Source organism: Fusarium oxysporum, chromosome 2 (genome assembly GCF_000149955.1).
Source record: "Fusarium oxysporum f. sp. lycopersici 4287 chromosome 2, whole genome shotgun sequence".
In the NCBI taxonomy this organism is placed as follows: domain Eukaryota; kingdom Fungi; phylum Ascomycota; class Sordariomycetes; order Hypocreales; family Nectriaceae; genus Fusarium; species Fusarium oxysporum.
In genome coordinates, this window is record NC_030987.1 from 3181189 (window position 1) to 3198753 (window position 17565).

Here is a 17565-nt window from a genome sequence, read left to right on the forward strand (position 1 = left end):
ATGCTTAACCTCATCAGACTAAGGCCGGACTTGTCCGAAGCTTCTTGGCAACCCGACTATGGCCCAGCAAGCATGATGCGCGGCTTTATTGTGGCTCCCAGCAATCCCAGTTTGCGCTGTTTTCTTGCTCAGGGCGGAGCCGCCATGGCTATTTGATAAAGGGGCTCAAGTTTTCCTTCATTTCGCTCTGTGGGGATATCTTGACTTCTCTGTCTCGCTGTGAGGCTCTGCCCATGCCTGGCGAGACTGCTTTACAGTCTGGTATGCTCGGTGCTTCACCGGCGCCGAGACTATCCCCCAACAATCCCCAGACTCCACCCAGGCTCCGTCCAGAGCCTCATTTCATGATCGATTCATCATCAGTGACAGGCTCCTCTTGTTCGCTGTTTTCGTCTTCGCTTTGACCGATGTCTTGGCCCAAAATGAGGTCTTCACTGCCTTGCCACTGAGGCGGAGGCGCCGGCAAGGCCGCTTCATCTTCATCTGCCCATCCGTAATCCTCGTCATCCTCGCTATCAGGAACCTCGAGTTCTGTTTGTCCAAGCTTTCGCTTATGTCGGGCTAACTCAAAAGTTTGTAATGCTTCGTAGGGAACCTGGCTGACCCCGTCCTGTAACAATCATGTAAGTAATTGCTGGCTCGAGGATTCGGTGCCTGACAGAACGTACCAACTCCACTTTAAATGCGACGACGTTCTCCACGACCTCCTGGCATGCCTTTCCATCCAGTTTTTGCAGACCTGCCAGGAAGACGCTTGTAAGATTGTTCTCTTGCCAGGCCCAGTCTCGAAACATGACAAGTCGAGTTGAAATCCCTTGTTCCCATACACTGGCATTGACCGCGGCTGTCAGCGTTGCACCCCTTTCTGAATGCATTTTTGTTGCACACTGAGACAGAACCACAACTGCACAATTTCTAGTTGCAGCAAATTTGTGAAGGGCATTCACGATCGAAAGCAATGCTTGTGTTCGCTTTGCAGATGGACTTGGACCTGCGCAAACATTAGCCAGACCCTGCACAGACGAGAATGCATTTACATACCCTTGTTGCTCTTAGATGTAGCCTTGCCATCGTGGGATTTGGGCAAGGCGGAGTTAACCAATGCTGATAGCGAACTGATGACCATTAGTGAGCAGTTGTGTGGAACCAGCTTGGCGGTAGGCCGTGACACGAGAGCAACCAGATGGGGGAGAGTGAAGCATGAGTAATGATAGAATCGACTAGCGTCTCCTTCTTGAGTCTCTGATGCATCAAGCGCTGAATTTGTTTGACTGTTGCGACGAGTTTTTGTTGCATTGGTCACGGCCCGAAGTCTGTCGTGCTGCAAAGCTTGAAAACAATCTACGGGGCAAGGGTAAGCTTGACTATTTGGAAAGGATGAGAATGTTGGATCGGAATCAACAGACCTACCCAGACAACAGCATCGCCATCACACAATGCATTTGCTGTAAGCTGCAGCCTATCCCACAAGTCAGCTCTATGGCTATAGGGGGCAACAGTCAACTCACCCTAATGCTGTCTTGCCAGCACCAGGGGGACCCCAGATCTCCGTGACCTGGCCGCGTTGAACACCACCTTTGGCAGTGGTATCTTGAGAGTCAACTGGTATATTGGCAATAAGAGAACGATCTAACTCCTCAATCCCAATCGAGACATGAGTTGACGCGTCGTTACCAAGCTCGTCAAGAGCCTGTGAAGCTGATACCGTTGGAAGTCGGTCTGTTGCAAGGTAAGCTTAGACCCTACATCGTAGGAAATTGTTACAAAACGAACGCGTGCTGGGTGTGCCAAAGCTTGCTCTGTCATAGCCGTGAATTGAATGGTAATCCATCTTCAGCGAGTACTCATTGCGATACGATGTTTGGTAGATTTGCCTTGAGTCCATCTAGGCATCTACAAGTGGATCTTCCTTTACACAATCCCATGTCTTGCGCGTGATTGGCCAAGAGTCACATGATGAGCCACTCTCTTGCACCTCCCTACGCCGATAAGTAGCTAATTGATAATTACTAGTGATGCCTTCTATCGACAATATAACCTTATGTGACATTTGCTCCTGTTTTTGAAGCTCTCGATAACATAAGTTCCCCGAAGAAAATCCTGTGGTTGTGGCAAGCGAGTTGCTTAGTTGAACAACACCAGATCATTACGAATCAACACGCTATATTCATACTCTTACTCTCGATCACACAAGCTCTGGTGCTCGCCTCTCCTATTTGTTGGATTCTGAGGATTCGACAAAATGCTTAAACGTTGTATGGAACTCGCCTAAAGCATTTAACCGTCGGTCGCCAGCATTTTAGTTGCTGTAAAGTGGCGACTGTCATCGTAAGAAGTGAGTTGTGGCAAACTTTCGTCTTGAGTATGTCGTTAGGAATATATGTGATGAGATTTGGTTGACACCTGGGAAGGTGTATGAGTAGACATGAATAAAAGGGGACTGACTTCATGCCATCGGCATGCTTTCCCGTCGTCCGCAGTGTGCACAGAAGGCCAATGGTGCTACATGTACGGTTGTGTGTTACCATAACACCTCCGATGCAGGAGCCAGACACAAGATAGCGCGGCATGATCTACCATGGCATGGTAGATCACCTTGACTCGAGCAGCCGATCCTCACATACCAGAAACGGTCATGCCACATATCTCTCACTCCCGTCTAGATCATGGCTGTCCGCGGGAGGATCCTGTGGGGAAATTGACGCTACCCCATCCTCTCGACCCCAGACGAGAAGCGAAAATTTCAAGTCACTGGGTTTACAGTCTTGGGTCACGATAGGAGAGTACCGTTGAGGCACCGAGATAAGGAAACCGAGCCGTATCGCCGTTGAAGGAAATGCAAGCAAACGGAATGGAGTATGATGCGCGTGGTATTCTTGAATCTTCCGATACCATGCTTGGAAGGTCTTGCCCATTGGTGGTGGTGCTCGCATTGCATCAACACCATGCCTGTCCCCAGTATTTACATCTTCTACGAGTACGAGTATTCAAGTGACGGGGCAAAGCTAACCTGACGCGCAAACAGTGACAAGTCTTGGCCTTTTGATCGTCACTGATATCTGAACTTCAAGTTCACTTGTTTACGACCCTGACCGCCCCACATTGATTAAGCTGCAACACGGCCTCCGACTTAGCGCCGCCATTTCCGAGCTCTTGCAAGAGTTTATCTGTGGTTTTGCCATTAGTCAATCTCGTCACAACGAGGCTTATAAGGGTGGTCGTGCACTGGAGACATCAAGAGTCGTGTCATGGCCAAAATGTCTCACACGGCTAGATGCGGTGGGTTCCAATAGAGCTGCAAGGTACCATGTCCTGGAAGTCGTGGAACACTACCCATGGGGTTTTCCTGTAGACCCTTGGGGATCATGGAGAGGCATGTGAAAATATGAGGCCAGAGTGCCTGCCTGGTCGCTCGAGATTTGCTGAGGGGCCATACTACGTCGGCAGTACGAGGGCCATACAATTCGAACAGGCCAATCTTTTTGACAATGGATGAAGCCATAGCAAATTCATGCAAATGTTGCGGGGAACATGTGATTTCGGCGCTATCAACCATCTCACCGAAAGCCCCCTCCGACGATGTCAGGATGGTGTTGAATAAAAGGCCGAGTACTCTACTGTGCGCAGAGTTATCTCATTCACCAGAAGGGACAGTGCACGTACGGCTCGGCCAATATCGGGTTCATGAACGGGAATAACGGGATTTGAGAGCAAACGACAGGCTCAAGCTGTGCTGTGTCATGCCCCCACGATGCAACGTTCAAATGAGGGTCCAGCTTGGGATGAAGATTTCTTAACCACAATTTTACTAGAACCTTGGCTCTGAGTTGCGCAAGAATTCAATCGTCTTGCTCAATTACCCGCCTGAATGCCATTGGTGATAGGTACGGCGATAAGGAACCTTTAACCTCCTTGATTAGGTCTAGTCCAGCTCTCAATGAGCCGCAGGCTTTCTGCAAGGGGCATCAGTGTCTTTGTGCATGCAAAAAGCTGGAGCCCCGCAGAGAGCTTACCTGTTGTTGGCCAGAGATCTAGACCCCTGAATCTTTGGAGAGGAGCCGCCTCTCACAAGCCAAGCCAAGCCACCAGCACCTTGCTAACAAAGAACCAACGACTGAAATCTGTACCTGGATGGCTCTCATCTTTTCTGACTAACGCAGCGACAACACACCAATTGCCGCACCACGTGGGGCAAGACTTTGACTGAGTGCTGTCGACTCAGCCAGGCCTGCTAAGATCCGAACCGAGATGACTGCCCCTTCATGTTTTCGGGCCTTTCGCTGGCTCGGCTATTCACCTCAGGGCCTCGAATCAAAGCAAAGCCCAGACTGGCAGCATTGAACATGCAATCCGCTGTGAGTATCAGACAGTAACCTTGCCTCTGGGAGCAAGAAAACTTCTGAGTTGAGGCAAACTGCCAGAAATACCGAGTCTAAGGCCCACTAAGTCTACAATAAGTCTATATTGAACCTACCTAAGTCTTTTTGTCACCTATGCTACAAGTTTTGAGTTTTCTTGCCTGGCCTAGCCTTGGTCCGCTGCACCGCGAGAGCTTTAAAGTCGTGACCAGAGCGTTGCTCAAGAGATGATGAATGATATTGCTATCAGCTTCTCGGCCCTGCGGCTGTAAATCTTAACTGGTTACTTGGATTCAGGGCGGGCGCATTGGCCTCAGCGGCAAGACATGGGTTGCCGCATCTCGCATGTCAACGCATTAGGTAGCTGTTATCGGCCAAATCAACATGCGCATCCAATGAGCAAGATTGAAGCTACGATATGAGTTGGGGAAATAGCCGCAAGCATTGATTAAATCGGAGATCTTGTTATGCTGAGTCTAGGGCGTAGGGGGAGGGTTTGCGGGCCAGGTAAGGGTCTGCGACAAGCTGGGCAATTCCGCCTCGTTATCACGACACTTGGCTCATGAATCCGTTCGCCCTTTTGGAAACACTCTAGTGCCTCAGGAGCTGCAATGACCTTTGTTACGGGTATCTCCATCTGTTTATGACCGCAGCAATTGCTGGCATGCAACAGAAATCAGCGAGCCAAAGAAGACCTTCAGCCGCTCAAGACTACAGTATGCAGATGCATCAGGCCATGGCGAATCTGGAAGGCATCTGAACTCCGGGCCGAAGTCGAGGGTATGCTTCCATGCAGGCGGTGTTCGCCGTTCCGAATCACCGAGAGCCAGGATAAGATCTCAGATCAATCCCCCGGAATTGCCGCAATTAGGCTAGTTCGCCTGGGATTATCACCCAGCATCAGGCATTTGAGTCCGGGGCGCCATCGCACAAGGGGAAGCTGGAGAAAGATGGGGCACAGAGCCTCCCAGTGCCTAGGAACTAGGGTGCTGGTTTGGGGGTCGGATTGCCTTATCTGCTCACAGGAACGGGATTGAGTGGTCGCTCGGGAGGTCAAACGACGAGGTGGCGTACCAGGGTCACTGACAGACCCAACATGCCCGTCGTCGCAGTTGGCGGAAGCCGGGAAGCAAAGAGCAAAACATGTGCAAAGGCGGCACAACGTTTTCAAAAGGGCATACTCAGAGTCTCTAAGCGGGCATTGAAGCCCCTGGGGGCTCAGGATGCGTACAGTTTCCCAAAAGCGACAATCTGGCTGGGGTTAGGGTATCATATCAGTCAAGTTTTGCTTATCACGGCCTGTGATTGGAACTGTGAGAGTTTGGACACCCCTGAGTATCAACAGTGTTGGCGACTAGGCCAAAACTCTGATCAGACGTGGAATCTGGGGAACATGTTGCCATCGATCCGCCGAGCCGCAGTTGCAGCCAGAAAAATGTCTAGAATTGGACAGCCGCTATCTGGAGCCTGGAGCTATAGACTAATTTGGAAAACAGGGGAATATTACTATTTTACGTCAAGTTTGGAGTTTGGAATGGATCTCGACTTATCTCGTGATGAGGTTGATTGCGGAGATTTGTATGGGGGCGGCTCTATCTAGACCTTAGACCGGCAAATCAGGAGCGTCAGCAATGAGGAGATTATCCGGGGATGGGGATAATGGCGTATGGGGGAGGCGAATTTTGAATTACCAAGATGAGCAACCGGGGTAAACTAATCTGTTTGTCACGGGCAATTATTAACTTATGAATGTCTTAGAGCCGCGACTCGTGAGGTGTCCGCTTATGGGTTTATCTTTGCTCATCAAATGGTCTAGCCCCAAGGGTACCGAAACACCGTACAATGCCGCCGAAGACTGACGATAAGAACCTGGACAAGTGCCAAGGAGGAATCACCCACCCCCAGACGACGGCTTGAGACGGAGGAGACTGGCTCTGGGGAGCGCGTTTGTCGCGGTGAATGGCCCGATTATACTGGGGCTCAATATGAAGATAACACCACTTGAAGCGCAGCCGGTGGTGAACGAACTGGTCTCGTGTGTGCCCAGACGATCCCAGAGTTCAAGTCTATGAGAAAGGGTCCTTGGGAGCCTGGCAAATTGGCACTGATAAGCTAGGAGGATAACTGACTGCCGTTGCATTTACCGGCTACCGACTGATACGTTGCGCAATTCAACACTTGGCAACGTTTCGTCATCATGGAACAAATATCGCTGCAGCTGATATGAAAGTCATTGATTCAAATGGTGAGTTTCCTCATGATATTAGACAAGGCTTCCAAGATGAGCTTTCACCATTCTGATCCATTATTTTTTCGGTTGCGTGCTTATCATGATCAGCTGGGAGAGTGATTAGCCGGGCAAAGGCCAACCCCACAAGGACTTGGCTTTCACACACCAAAACTATGCGAACAAATAGCCGAGCGATATCGCAAACCAAGCCGCAGGTGTTTTGGCGCATTTTACTGCTCGGATCCTACAATTGGGTCCAGAACAGTCTCTGATAGGTGTTGGCGGCCATGGCGGCTTTGACATCGATAGCACGAGGATCATTACCTCAAATCTGGGGAGAAAAGTGTGAGTGGACTTCTGGGGTAATAGATTTGGTGCTAGTCAAGACTTACACGAAAGCGTGACCCTCGTGGAGCGCAAAAGATAGTGCCGAGATGAAAATTCAATCTCGACTGAATGAGAAACCCATGGATGCCAATGAGGGTCAATAATCAGTGGAGTGGCACCTGTGAAGCATCGTGAGCTCCATATCTGGTCAAGACCCATGAGAGATAGGTGGGTGTACTGTCGACTGCGTCCCTGGGAGGTTCCACTGTAGCTCAGGGCTAGCTATCGTAGCATGATTCCTAGCCTGACAGAACGGAGTAAAGGAGAAACTGGGGGAGGACGCCGCAGCGTTATCTGCATGGTATAGGTGTTGCAATTGGTAAGTTATGCTGTGGTATGGCATGATGAAGACATGGTCCTGGAAGTACAGGTCCGACGTTACAAACGGACGATTACGTACAATTGGTGGCTATCACGACATTGGTTACTGATTACTGAGCGAAAGAGCATGACAAAATGTGCACCGCAAAAATGACAGACGGATACTGATGGGGATCGACATGCAATTTTGTCTCTTCTCGAGCCTCACCCACGATAATCCAAATAGTGGATTTGCAAAGACGGATGCTGATATAAGTAACCCGAGGTTGACGATGTTAGGTAGACGACCCACGAGTCAATACGTCTTGTCGTAGAATACACTAAAAAAAATCAGATAAACAACAACAGCAGAAAACACAGTCGGAGCCGCTCGATGGAATGAAGGCCAATCAGTCAAGCACGACATAGGGAGAAAGGCCTGACGCCCCACGCTCCGGGCCGGCAAAAGCGTGAGAGTGTGAGAGAGCGGACGGAGAAAGTCACGGTGAAGTGGAGCGTTTGAAAACTCTCACCGTCGAGCTTCTTCGGGCATTGGCGGCCAGAGAGCCAGAAAGGATTGGGACTATTCAAGCGGACCAATGAGACTGGAAAAGTAGGGTCCCCACATTCACAACAGAAAAAAGGTCAAGGTGAAAAAAGCTGTCGGCGGGCGGGATGTAAAAGCCGAGGTGATGAAAGACAGAACAGACAGAGGAGAGACTCGGGGCATGCTCAGCCAAGGGGAGTGCGAAAGTATCTTGGCCAAAAGGAGTGACGTTAGAGTTCCCCAGTTTACCCGTCCGTCTCCCCCAGGCCCGTGTCGCGCCGACAAGGTATGACTCGCTCTATTTTGCCTTACTTCCCTTCTGGGGTCGGATAACAATAGCGGGAGATCATTCTTATCGTCGCACTGCGGATACAGAGCCAGGTATAATAAACATGGAGAGATGAACAGATAGGCCATTTGTGCGGAATAGAGTCACTCGATCTAGGTCACATTGGGCAGAGACAGTTGGCCTTCCTCATGCAGAAACACTTGTGTGTTGTGCTATGCTTAGCTGAGCTGTCTTTTTTTTCTCTCACTGTGACTCTTCATCTTGCTCGCCCCGTTAATGCCCCCCAAGGATAAGGCCCGAAGAACGGGGCTCATGTTCCAGAGCCCCAGTTGCACCTTCCATTGGAGCCTCCTGCTTCTCCCGCTGGGGTAAGAGAAGAAAAAGGTGGAGGGGCAGGCACAAAACGCAAACCCGCAATACCTACGCCCCACGCCCCGTACTGCCTCTGATCCTAGAGATTGAATGCACCCCCTTGGAAGTAGTAGATAGACACCCCCAAGCCCAAGCCAAGCACGCCAAAAGGTGAGCACGAAAAAAAAAAGAAAGAAAAAAACTCAACTGACGGAGTCCACAATGGGGCCGCCCACGGGGCCCTCCAACTAAAATCAGTGGACTTCTCCCCTGTAGCGTAGACCGGACCCTCTAGTGACTTTTCCCTGTAGGCGCTCCCCCTTCTGTTTTTACCGCTGCCTGGCCTGGCGGGCTCGGTTTCTCTCAGCAGGTATCCTCAGCAGGTATCCTCAGCAGGTATCCTCAGCAGGTATCCTCAGCAGGTACCTACAAGCCATCGTGGTGCCCTCGGACGTGGGGTGAACAGGGTGTGTGTCGTGGAAGGGGGTGTCCTCGCTGGCCCTTCCCGTCCCTCGTTCCCTCTCTTTCCCCTCCACCCTCGCTCCATTCGCGCCTCCCTCTCTGTTCCTCTACGTCGCAGTGCAGTGCTTGCTTCTAGTGCCGAGCCCGGCATCTTTTATAACCTTCCAATCCCCCCATCCCCTCCATCCTCCTGATTTCCGTCCTTTCCAAATATCTACATTCGATCTTCCAGCTTCCCCGGAACTTGATTCTCCCACCAACTCGTATTAACTTCCGAGATCTCAATCGAAGGATAATTTCATTCAGTACCAGCCCGACAACAACAACAACAAACATCACCACCTGAACGATATACCCGTTCACACACAACGAAACACCATTATCTCGACGACACTGGAGTTACTCCACCACCACAGCCAACCTCAATAACAGTTACTTTGTTGAGAGTTGGGTCGTCCAGACGTCTATCACATGCAACGAGCACAGTCGGCCGTGGATTTTTCCAATCTACTTAACCCCACAGTTCCGGCTGATAAGGAATCCGAGAAACCCCAACAGGGCGACGTCGAGATGGCTACAGCAGCGGTGACCGTTATCAAACCCAATGGCCCCCTTCCGGGTGTCCAGAACTCGGAGAACTCAAATGAGTTGCCCCGACCTTATAAGTGCCCTCTCTGCGATAAGGCCTTCCACCGCCTCGAGCATCAGACTCGACACATCCGCACTCACACTGGAGAGAAGCCTCACGCCTGCCAGTTCCCCGGCTGCAGCAAGAAGTTCTCTCGATCTGATGAGCTCACACGCCACTCTCGCATTCACAACAACCCTAACTCAAGGCGAGGTAACAAGGCGGCTCAAGCACACCAGCAGCAGCAGCACCAAATGCACCAGCAGCAGGGTCTTCCGCCTCATATGATGCCCGATGGAATGATGGCGCCGCCTCCCGCGCCCAAGACCATCCGCTCTGCCCCTGGCTCTGCACTGGCTTCACCCAATGTGTCTCCTCCTCACTCCTATTCTACCTTTGCTCTGCCCGTTTCTGCGGTTCACTACAACCGCGGCGGTGACATTTCCATGCTGGCCAAGGCTGCTACTCAGGTTGAGCGTGAGACTCTGACTGCTCCTCCTCACCATAGCAACAACCACCGTCATCATCCTTACTTTGGTCACGGAATGCATAGCTCTCGAGGCCACCTGCCTACGCTTTCTTCCTATCACATGGGCCGCTCTCATTCAAATGAGGACCCCAGCGATGACCACTACTCTGGCGCCATGCGACATGCTAAGCGATCAAGGCCCAACTCCCCCAACTCTACAGCTCCCTCTTCGCCAACATTTTCTCACGACTCTCTGTCACCCACTCCCGACCACACCCCTATCGCCACTCCTGCTCACTCTCCTCGTCTGCGACCTTTCTCTACTGGTTATGAGCTGCCAAGTCTCCGAAATTTGTCTCTCCAGCACAATACGACGCCTGCTCTGGCCCCTATGGAGCCTCATCTCGAGCAGAATCAGTTCCAGCAGGGATCTGCCCCCACTACCCAGCCTCGCCCTACTGGGATGTCTTTGACAGACATCATCAGCCGGCCCGATGGATCTCAGCGAAAGCTTCCTGTTCCTCAGGTCCCCAAGGTGGCTGTCCAGGATCTACTTTCTGATAATGGCTTCAGCCACAGCGGCAGGAGCTCAGGAACCAGCAGTTTGGCCGGCGGCGATCTCATGGATCGAATGTAGGACACGACATGGCATCGCAACTCGCACGACTTGATGACGACTATGGGTTATAGAGGAATAGAAAGGAATGGCGTTTATGGTTTACAACATGGCATTCGAATTACATCATCTCAAGGATTGAGCACTCGGCGAGGATTTGGGCGGCATTTGTGAAATGAAAGAAAGCATTTTTTGTTCAAGGGCGGGTGGACTACGGTAACAACACCGAGTCCGGCCCATGTTTGGGAGGCGGCGGAAACTAGAATTCGAATTGCGGAGCACTTGGATTTTTTACCCTCGGGCTTGCCTCGGGGGACGTCGGAGGCTATCACTGCCCCGTCAGAAAAGCAGTTCTATTTGATATCCACGGATTGTGTTCTCTTACTTCTTGTTATGAAAGAAACTTCACTCCTGTTACAATTTCAATCAAAAATATCATGTCAAATGTTTAATGTTCATGTCTCCTTATTTTTTTATTCTTTGGATGTGCGGGATCACTCTATTCTGAAGAGGGCCTTGATGGGACTTGATAATGGGTCGACTAGGGTCTGGCACACTCGGGTAAGCCTCAGCTCAGCTTTGTCAAGCCTGCGCTGGAGGCTAACGTTACTGGGTTGCCAGTGGCTCTTTGGAAGATTACGAAACTAATACTTGTATGATTCACGGCGATAGATAGATACCTAGACCAAAAAATGCAGCGATGTTATTCAACAAAAACCCACGGTTGCAATGCTCACGGAGCTTATTACCCCCTCCACTTGGAAACGAAGTAACCTGGCTGATCTGGAATGCCAGCGATGAACTCACCGTGTCGTAAACCTGCTGCCCTGATGGCTGATGTCAGGATCATCGCGTGTAACAGATGGCCATTGCAACTTATGGAGGGGTGGCTATCCATTAGGGACTTCAAAGGTTCAATGCTGAATAACTTACGTCGCGACACCCTTGGATGACGCTATCTCCATTGCAGAAGGTTTAACCACGATCGAGGAGGGGGATCTAGAGACAGAAACAAGCCTCCCCAGAGCGGAACCGCAGAATCGGAAGGGCCAATATTACCTATTTTTCCCTCTATCCCTCTCTCTGTCTGAAGGGGGGGGAGTTATTTACGAAGCAGGGCAAGGTTTGGTTTAGAATTTGGCTTGTCTTGGGGGCCAAGCCAAGCCCAGCTCGGCGTTGGTACCCCTTTTTTAGATAAACCAGATCAGACAGATCTAAGGATGCCGTCATATGACGGGGAGTTTGACGACAGATGCTGACGGGGTAAGCGTGTCTGGAAGAGTTTATCTCTGTCCGGGTGTTCGGAAGAGGAATGCTCAGATACATCATAGCAGATGTTCTGATACTGTCCTGCTATTTTTTTCTCTTTCGGACACATCCTCAAGATCTATGCATATTCGATCAAAATGGCTGACGGGCAGAACTGCCACAATCTGATCTGCCGCATCCCCACCATGGATATGCACCATCACACCACACCCCATCCCATCCATACCTGGGTATCCAACCCCAACCTAGCCTCTGTGTGTCAGCGCCCCGATGGTGAAATTCTCAGATGGTGGTGGTCATTACATGGGAAACAAGCAAAACTCCCAGGTGATGTAGTGCTGTGCCGGTATTGGTAGACGCACTCACTCTTACTGTTGTCTCTTTTCGCTTCTGTTATCTACCCATGCACATCCACCAGAGAATCAACCTTTTCGGCTTATGATATGAGCCTCCCGGCTATTCATACTTTCAGGGCGCAACAAGTGCCCCTCAGCGGCCGCGCCAGATGAGGAGACCTTTCAGTTTCGGGGTGCAGGACCGCTGGGCTGAGAGTCTATCAGAAAGATTGAAGCCACAAATGCCCTTGATCAGTCTTTGTTGATAAGGCGACGTATAAGGTCCTCGACGAGTGAATGGGGGCTTCTTGACCCTCCCCGTGGGGTGTGCGCGTGTTGATGGTGACACCAAAAGCAAAAGGGTGAGAGGACAGAACATTTCAACCTCGCTCATCAGTGCGCAAGCAAGAAATTGCGATTCTGTCAATGTTCCGGGTGGCACGCCTCAACTTTGCATCAATTCATCCAGCGCATCACGTCAGCCCATGAGGCTTCAAGCCTTCCAGGCACCCTCTTAGGGTTTCCCCTGATAGATACGGGTACACTGGTGACTGGCTCACACTGATAAGTCATACGTGGTCCTGAGACTGTTTCTGAGAGGTAGGACAACAGGCTTAGGATACGCGTCCTCCAGATACCAAGACTCTGTCTTTGCTCAGCCCGGCCAAACTCAGGGGTGCAGCTATTTTGATTTGGTACAGCAAAGGGACAAAGTATCATTGGATGTCTGATGCTTTTTTGCGCGCGTACTGTCGGTGTACAAAGGATGGCGAAACTGTCTCTAATCAAGCCTAATAATGTTCTGAGGAAACCATCCCCTTGTTCACGGTAATTGTTGGGAAGATTAAAATTCAACATGTGAAGTTCAAAAACAGCCATTTGCTGGCTGGCCCAGGTGTCTCGGGCCGGGATGGTCGGTGAAGGGGTATTGCACCGGGCGATACGCGCCATGTACCACACATACAATGGCAGATGCACACCAGTGAAGTGTCTGGTAAGTGGGGGATTTTCTCAATGTGGCCGTCTTTCGTGGGCTGAGTGGTTCAACAACCCCTGGCCACGATAAGCACCAAGCTGAGGGAAACAGTCGGTTTGATTAGAGCAGTCGACTCACGGCAACACAAGTCCGGCACAGAAATGCAAGGCAAGTTCACCGCTACAAATCAAGAACGAATGAGAGCTGTGCCAGAAATCGGATGCAAGCGTGAAATGGTGTGTAGCAGAAAGTGTGCGAACCAAGAAGAAACACCAATTTTGACAAGTTTTCCGAATCTGGGCTGGAGTCCAAGGAAGGATTGCCAGTTGAAATCCGGGGATGGGTGGTGTGTGCGCTTCTCCCCCAAACTTTCGAGATGCGGGTGTGTGCCAACTTTAGCTCTGGGCTTGTTTTCAATGTACTGTTTTTGCTTCTTGGAGGGTGGTATTCGCGGGGTCAGGCAGCCTGACCACGTCCAGTGAAAACTGGGGTTGAAATGGACGCTTTTGGCTGGCCGATAGGCGATGCCAACCTCACGTCGACGACGTCAAGTAACTGGCGATCATTTTTCACTTCTGCTTAAACATGACTCCTGTTATCGCTCCAGGCGGCTGGAAGGCGCAAGGCACACACACACGCGCGCACACACACACATGCTCTGGCGATCGCGATTGCGGGCCGTTATCAAGCGACGATGATGTCTTATCTTGAGAAACGACAGCTTTCTGGGGCCCCAGGAAACGGACCCAAATCAGGGCAAGACCAGAAGATCAGTCTCAGCCAGAATCTTGACTCAGGGGTTGCTGATTCTCATGCTGAATCTGCTGGTCATCAAGTCTATGTAGCAGAAGCTTAGTTGAACAGGACAGGTAGCATAACTTCTGTTGGACTTGTCCCACGCTCCAACATGAAAGTAGTGGTGCCAGCGCCCAGCCAGTTCACCGTTCACACCTAGGGGCTTAATATCAGCTGGGCCATGCATGTGGCCAGTTGTAACTTGTAAGGGATGGCGTCGTGATTTGAACAGCGTGATCTCGATTCTGAATCGCAGGATCGTTCAGTCATGTCCGGGTCATTGGAGCGGTAGAGCTCGTCCCGGGCCGGAGTTTGCGTGGGATGGTCGTGTAACGCATAATTGCTTCTTTCAAAGCTCACATGGACCATCGCGGGTATGGCGCTGAAGTTCCTGAATGTGAGCTAAGCCGCCTAAATTCAAACCAGGAATTTTGGCCATTACCTCTGAAGGGTCTCTTTGCGTTGTGCTCGTAAAATGGCTGGCTGATCAGAGACCTATTGCCTATTTTGTGGGTGGAGTTGATTCTGAATGGCATCAGGATCGTCCTTTGTGTTTCGTGCCTCTTTCTAAGGATCTGCGTGTGATAGGGAGCATATTAAGCCATCAATCACAATGGAATTGTTTACCTGGTTTGTTCGGATGTTGTGGTATGTACATGTACTCCATGTGTCAAGTTCATTTGTTACTATGTAACCTCCTTGCGTCTGGATCGGGATGATGTTTAAGGAGAGAGTATTCATTGACACCCAAGCAGAGGATGCAGACCGTTCAACAGAGGATACCCTGATACCCAGTCATACATCTACCAGGCAAGTCACAAGTTCATTAGAAAGGAGCGACTGTTTGTAAGGACGGTGACCTTCCCAGCATCGTAGCCTATTATCCGATGCGCCCACTTGAATGATGTTAGTTCATTGAAATGGCAAGAACTGACGTCGACATAGGGTTCCTATTACCCGCGTCATGTTGTCGATCTTCTATTTCAATATCTTCGTTGTTTGAGCATTTCTTGATTGACTTTGAGCCTGACTCGCATTCTTTCAATATCCGATGGTGATGATGCAGTTAATATGGAGAAGAGAACCCCTGGGGCCTATACGTCAGTGGATCTGTCTATTTATGTCAACCACAGACAGCGTACCATCACCCTCGGATACAGATAGGTACAGACAGGAACTTGCTGTAACAGGTTCCTGAAATTTAGCCTGGCAAACAACGTCGATCGGCCAAAATGCCTATGACAAAGAAGCACCCCAGCGATACACGACGTATTCAGCGTATAGTTCCGCTGACACTTCCAGCGACGGGCGCTCTACACCGGATACACACGGCATGTTTTTAAAGGCTGAGACAAGACGAGGCCAGGGGAATGAGGCCTTTTGAGGCTACTCTGACGAGGTCGAGAGCTGTCACAGCTCCTGGCTCAGTTGGCACCTTTCCCCTAAGAGCAAAGGTCACAAGCGGACCCTGAGATGACGGAAGAGCCCTCGTGAGAAGATCAACTGAAAGTCTTTTTTTTTTTTTTTTTTTTTTTTGCAAGCATTGGCTGTTTTGTTGAGTTGTCTTGTTCCTGATGCAGCACAGCCAAGCATCAAGCAAGCTCTCATAGTGGATGCTCTCCCCCACGCCCACGACCCGCGATATGTCAGAGAAGCATGGGTCTACATGGGGAAGGGCTCCTTACAAAGTTATAATCCTTGTCAGGGCCGCGCCGCCTGAGGGGTGTGAACAATCGCATGGGGGTTGAGCCCATGATGAGCGCTAAATACCAGGTTTATTCGCATCACACGGGCTTGTAGGGCAAACTTACCGATTTTATGAATGCTTGTGGAATTGCACTATCAGTGATCATGCAAAGCATTTGTTTAAAGGCAGACCAGACAGTCGTTCAGGTACTCAATAGATACTAATGACTGGAAGCCAAGTCCAGAGTATGGCTGGCTCATCATTCCAAACATTTCCAAACAAGATGGTCACCCACCAGCTTGGCTCGCCTAACCCTTTGTTCCGTGATTCAAGAATATTTTCGTCCGGACCCGACAGATGAACCAACAATTGCAACATAGCCCCTACCTAGTTGATGCTGGTCTCACAAGTGTGGGATGGATGGCGACCATGGAGATGGGACAGGCTATGACGGAACACCTCATGCTTAATAGCTTGACCTCGATTGTTAGCCAAAGTTGAGGTTTAACAACTGCCTGTCGCTGCTCGAGCGACTGGATTCTAGATACCTAGCTTATGTCTCCATCCGTTCAAGTGGTGATGTAGTAGTCCTACATATGACTAGAGACGCGCCTATCAAGACCTGAGCTGATTATCAACCAACCCGACAGTGAAACCCGGTTTACCTTTGAGGCTCAAGAGACCCAATTGCTGATTGCCCAAGCATGTGAGTCTACATGAGAATCGATGCGTGGTGGGTCTAATAGAACGTGATAAGATGCATGGCTTCGATTCGCACCCCTACATATTCAATGGACCGAGGGAGCTGGCTTGGTCGAAGACATCAGCAACTGCTCGAATACTATCGTGAGCTGAAGAACCCGCCAAGCTTATCAGCAGCGTTGTAGCATGGTTGGTTGAGACAAGGTCAACATGCTTTTAAATCCCTGATGATTGTGGGGATCATGGAAGCAAGGCGCAGGGCATTTGACACGTATAGCAAGGAAATGACGCGTGCCGTTGAACAGTCAAACGACTCGTGGGATCGTTTTCACGGCCGCTCAGGACGATTCTGTCACTGTTACTGTACCTAAGACTGATAGTCGGGCCTTTCGTTGCAGGGCAGGAGAGCCCGCCTGGCTCGAAGTGACGATGCTGGATGTTCAGTTCAGATAAGGGCATGTGAGAGAACAATGCTGGATGATTGCTTCGAACTTATCAAGCTGTATGGTACGTGAGGATAGTGGCCGTCATCGACTATCGTGTTTTGGCATGTGATGATGCTTCAAGGTTCTACCACAACTTCCAATATTGTCGACAGGTTTGAGAGATGAAGGTCCTGAATGGATGAAGAGTGGCTGACTGATCTCAATAAAGCACCGGCACTTTTCTGCCTATCCGAAGGCTTGCTTGGGGCTTGCACACCACCAGACATGAATATTACCACGCCACACACGCAGAGACCGGAATGTTCGGCCGTCGCAGCTGCAGTCGACAGGAGCATATTAAACCCGGGCGAACCTTGAGAGCCTCATTCTTAGACCAACCTCTAAGTTGATGCTGCATAATATTCTAGATACGACAGTGAGAATGCAACCACCAGCAGACTTCGCATATAGGTGGGTAGCCAACTGATTTTCTTGAAAGAGCATGTGAATCCGACTCACAGTACCTTGCACTCTCTGGTTTCGGATAAGTTCCTGGACTACGAAAAACAACTAAAAGCAAGCCGGATGTGATGAGGACCAGGCTGACTCTCAGCCTAGGGTTCAAACTCCAGGAGCTCTGGAGACTAAAAGATTCACCAGTGAAGAAAAAGCACGTTTACGACAGGGATTCCCGTAAGGGGCTCAATTTCCAGGGTTCGAAAGAGAAAAAATCTTTGTT

The 17565-nt window shown here is 50.4% G+C and overlaps 5 protein-coding genes across 9 annotated transcripts; 3 read left to right on the top strand and 2 right to left on the bottom strand.

Moving 5' to 3' along the window:
- Window positions 1-337: 337 nt before the first annotated feature.
- Window positions 338-1885, bottom strand: FOXG_19800 (uncharacterized protein; the record flags this gene model as incomplete). Of its 2 annotated transcripts, XM_018400071.1 has the most annotated exons (6): window positions 338-610; window positions 669-991; window positions 1042-1341; window positions 1407-1459; window positions 1509-1719; window positions 1774-1885. In XM_018400071.1, the coding sequence occupies 6 exons, from the start codon at window positions 1883-1885 to the stop codon at window positions 338-340; spliced, it is 1272 nt and encodes a 423-aa protein (XP_018245073.1). The 2 variants fall into 2 exon arrangements, with proteins under 2 accessions (XP_018245073.1, XP_018245074.1); XM_018400072.1 differs by having other exon boundaries at window positions 567-991.
- Window positions 1886-9395: 7510 nt separating this feature from the next.
- Window positions 9396-10658, top strand: FOXG_08353 (DNA-binding protein creA; the record flags this gene model as incomplete). Its single annotated transcript, XM_018387245.1, has 1 exon — window positions 9396-10658. One exon carries the CDS (start codon window positions 9396-9398, stop codon window positions 10656-10658), a length of 1263 nt encoding a protein of 420 aa, XP_018245075.1.
- A 636-nt stretch (window positions 10659-11294) lies between these two features.
- Window positions 11295-15564, bottom strand: FOXG_19801 (uncharacterized protein). Of its 4 annotated transcripts, none has more exons than XM_018400075.1 (3): window positions 15155-15564; window positions 14970-15099; window positions 11295-14908 (listed from the first exon to the last, which is right to left on the bottom strand). In XM_018400075.1, the coding sequence occupies exon 3, from the start codon at window positions 13190-13192 to the stop codon at window positions 12698-12700; it is 495 nt and encodes a 164-aa protein (XP_018245078.1). In that variant the 5' UTR covers window positions 13193-14908; window positions 14970-15099; window positions 15155-15564; the 3' UTR covers window positions 11295-12697. The 4 variants fall into 4 exon arrangements, with proteins under 4 accessions (XP_018245078.1, XP_018245077.1, XP_018245079.1 ...); XM_018400074.1 differs by having other exon boundaries at window positions 11295-14394; window positions 14455-15099; XM_018400076.1 differs by having other exon boundaries at window positions 11295-14394; window positions 14455-14908; window positions 14970-15564.
- On the top strand, window positions 13915-14073 carry FOXG_19802 (uncharacterized protein; the record flags this gene model as incomplete). Its single annotated transcript, XM_018400077.1, has 1 exon — window positions 13915-14073. The coding sequence occupies one exon, from the start codon at window positions 13915-13917 to the stop codon at window positions 14071-14073; it is 159 nt and encodes a 52-aa protein (XP_018245080.1).
- A 926-nt stretch (window positions 15565-16490) lies between the features above and the next one.
- Window positions 16491-16586, top strand: FOXG_19803 (uncharacterized protein; the record flags this gene model as incomplete). The annotated part of the gene is made up of 1 exon (XM_018400078.1): window positions 16491-16586. One exon carries the CDS (start codon window positions 16491-16493, stop codon window positions 16584-16586), a length of 96 nt encoding a protein of 31 aa, XP_018245081.1.
- Window positions 16587-17565: the final 979 nt, after the last annotated feature.